The sequence below is a fragment of the Orycteropus afer genome, unplaced genomic scaffold, assembly GCF_000298275.1.
Source record: "Orycteropus afer afer isolate SDZICR_OR568_19922 unplaced genomic scaffold, OryAfe1.0 scaffold00083, whole genome shotgun sequence".
NCBI classification, from domain to species: domain Eukaryota; kingdom Metazoa; phylum Chordata; class Mammalia; order Tubulidentata; family Orycteropodidae; genus Orycteropus; species Orycteropus afer.
In genome coordinates this window covers 2,510,472-2,512,954 of record NW_006921670.1, presented here as the reverse complement: position 1 = coordinate 2,512,954, position 2,483 = coordinate 2,510,472, and the positions used below count along the sequence as shown (strand labels likewise).

The following is a 2,483-nucleotide window of genomic DNA, read 5'->3' as shown; positions in this document are numbered from 1 at the left end:
TTAATTTAAGTCCACTGTAAGTCCCAAGGTCGGCAGAGCATAGCAGGCTGCTGAGCAACGACACGGCTACATACAGGGTCCAAGTGTGTCAAAGGCTAGAGACCATTCCCAAAACTGCTGCTTATATACAGGAAGCAGACCCTATCCCAAAGGCAGCTACTCAGCTGCTTGTGGTAGATCCCACCATGGAGCTGATTGCCATTCTCATCATGGGGAATAACTACCACCAGCTGCCCAGCCACTCAACCAGGCCCAGCCAAGCTGACACACAAACTGAACTACCACACACAGTGATAGACACATGAACTCTTACACACAACAGCTGTCTAGATTCCAGGGACACCTTTGAAATCAGACTGAAGTTCTGAGCCAGTTTTTATTGATGTCCTTCTGGTTTCCCCACAGGAGGGAAGTGGAGGAGATGAGAGAGCAGCGGGGGTTGAACAACTCCCCCATCTCCATGTCAAGCCCTGAGGATCCAGAAGATCTCTACGAAGTCTATGAGATGGCCGCTACCAGGTGGGATGGAGTAACAACACCAGGAAAAAAAAAAAAAAAAAACATGCTGAAGACTGAGAAACAGAAATACTTCTTCCCAGAAGAGGAGGAGGATTCCATTATAGTTTTTTGTAGGCTAAGTGAAGAGCAGGAGTGGGGAGTTTTGTACTTGGGTCACTGCATTTATTCACGCAGTTAGTTTTTAATTCATTTACTTATCTTATTTAAAACATTTTCAGTTGTTGTTAGTTCCTGTCAAGTTGCTTCTGACTGATAGCACCCCTATGTGTTAACAGTAGAAACGCTCCACAGGGTTGTAATGTTACTGGACTTTCAGTTGATAGTGCCCCCATGTGTTAACAGAGTAGAACCACTCCACGGAGTTGTCATCTTACTGGAAGCACTGGAAGCACATCTCCAGGACTTTTCTTCCTTGTCACCTCGGGGTGGGTTCAAACCACCAACCTTTAGGTTACTGGCCTAACAGAAACCATTGTGCCACCCAGGGACCTTACCTAATGTATAGTCAACATAACATTCTTGGTTTTAGCTGCTACCAAGTTGGCCCTGGCTATTGACAATCCCAAGCACAACTGAACAAAACCCTGGTAGACCAGACCGTTGTGACCCACAGGGTTTTCACTGGCTGAGTTTGGGAAGTAGACTCCTACTCTGTCTCGGTCTGAAAGCTCTGCTGAAACCTACTGAGAGTAATTTTAGTACTTACTAAATTAAATAAAGATTGGGCAGTCTACTTCCGTAGAGATACTGCCTCGGAAAGCCAAGGGGGGGTCGCTATGAGTTGGGATTGACTCGATGGCAGTGAGTTTGGTTTTGGTTTGGAAATTAAATAACTCATAGCTCTACAAAGATTATTACAAAAAAATCACACCTCCATGGACCCCCTTTCCCTTTCCTCAACAATAATGCTTTCCCCATTTTTAACTGATTCTTTGATACCTGTTTTTCTCCACATAGCTGAGTATCCTTGATTTCTCAGCGATGGACATGATCTGTTGCTGGCGTCTCAGCAGGAAAGGCGAGGACTGGGCTCCCTCACATACATGTTGTTGTTATGTGCCATTGAGTTGGACCCGACTCATAGCGACCCCTTCTTGGGTTTCCAAGGCAGTATCACTACAGAAGTAGATTGCCCAACCTTCCTTCCGAGGAGTGGCTGGTGGATACTGTTCCCCATCCTCCTGATGTGTTTATACTGTAACATTGATCCAGTCATTAATCAGCATTTGTATTATGACACCATCAACACTGTTGTCAGCTGAACTAGGGAGTCATTTTAGTGGTTTTTTTCTTTATCTTTCTTTCCTGCAGAAGTTTTTGCTACCCTTGGAACTAAGTCTTTTCTGTTTGTTTGTTTCATTTGTCTGTTTTCTTGTTTTCATTTTGTTTTGGTTTTCCTTAGGTACTTCTCACAATTTATCTCAGATTCTCCCTTGGTTGTGTAAATCTCCTCCCAGTGCCTTCAGACACTACATACAGTCTGTTGGTTTCACCTTCATCTCCCTGCCTTCTGACCTGCTTTGCGGTGGGTGGTTGAGCTTTAGATGGTTTACATGAGCCTGGATGCCCATTCTTCATTCTCTCGATTACACTGGCTTCTTAACCTGTTTCTGTTTGTGTCCTTGTGGTTCCCCCACAGAGAGGCGATGACCACCAAGAAGTCAAAAAGAGTGCAGAAGGAAGGGGGCATCACCTTTGTCCTCTCATCTCCTAGCTCACCCGCTGGAACCCTGGCCTGAGGACCGGGAGAAGCCTTACAGTAGAGCCTACACGTGTTGTGGAATTTAATCTTCAAAAGAAACTATACCACAAAATGTAGTATTGCTAGTAGGGACACATTTCTACATTCCAAGTCCATGAGACAAAGAATATTAAAGTTCACTCCTACTGGGCCAAAGGCAGGATTTTAGTTGGAGTTCAGTCACTTCATTCATTTACTAATTCTTTCACTCACTTCTTTTTTT

The 2,483-nt window shown here is 44.5% G+C and overlaps 1 protein-coding gene across 1 annotated transcript in view; it reads left to right on the top strand.

The window, feature by feature from the left end:
• The window catches only part of FAM227A (family with sequence similarity 227 member A), a 75,145-nt gene extending 72,887 nt beyond the window's left edge, over positions 1-2,258 (top strand). Inside the window, 2 exon segments of the mRNA XM_042781061.1 lie at positions 406-519; positions 2,159-2,258. Of these exon segments, the coding sequence (XP_042636995.1) occupies positions 406-519; positions 2,159-2,258 (214 nt within the window).
• Positions 2,259-2,483: the final 225 nt, after the last annotated feature.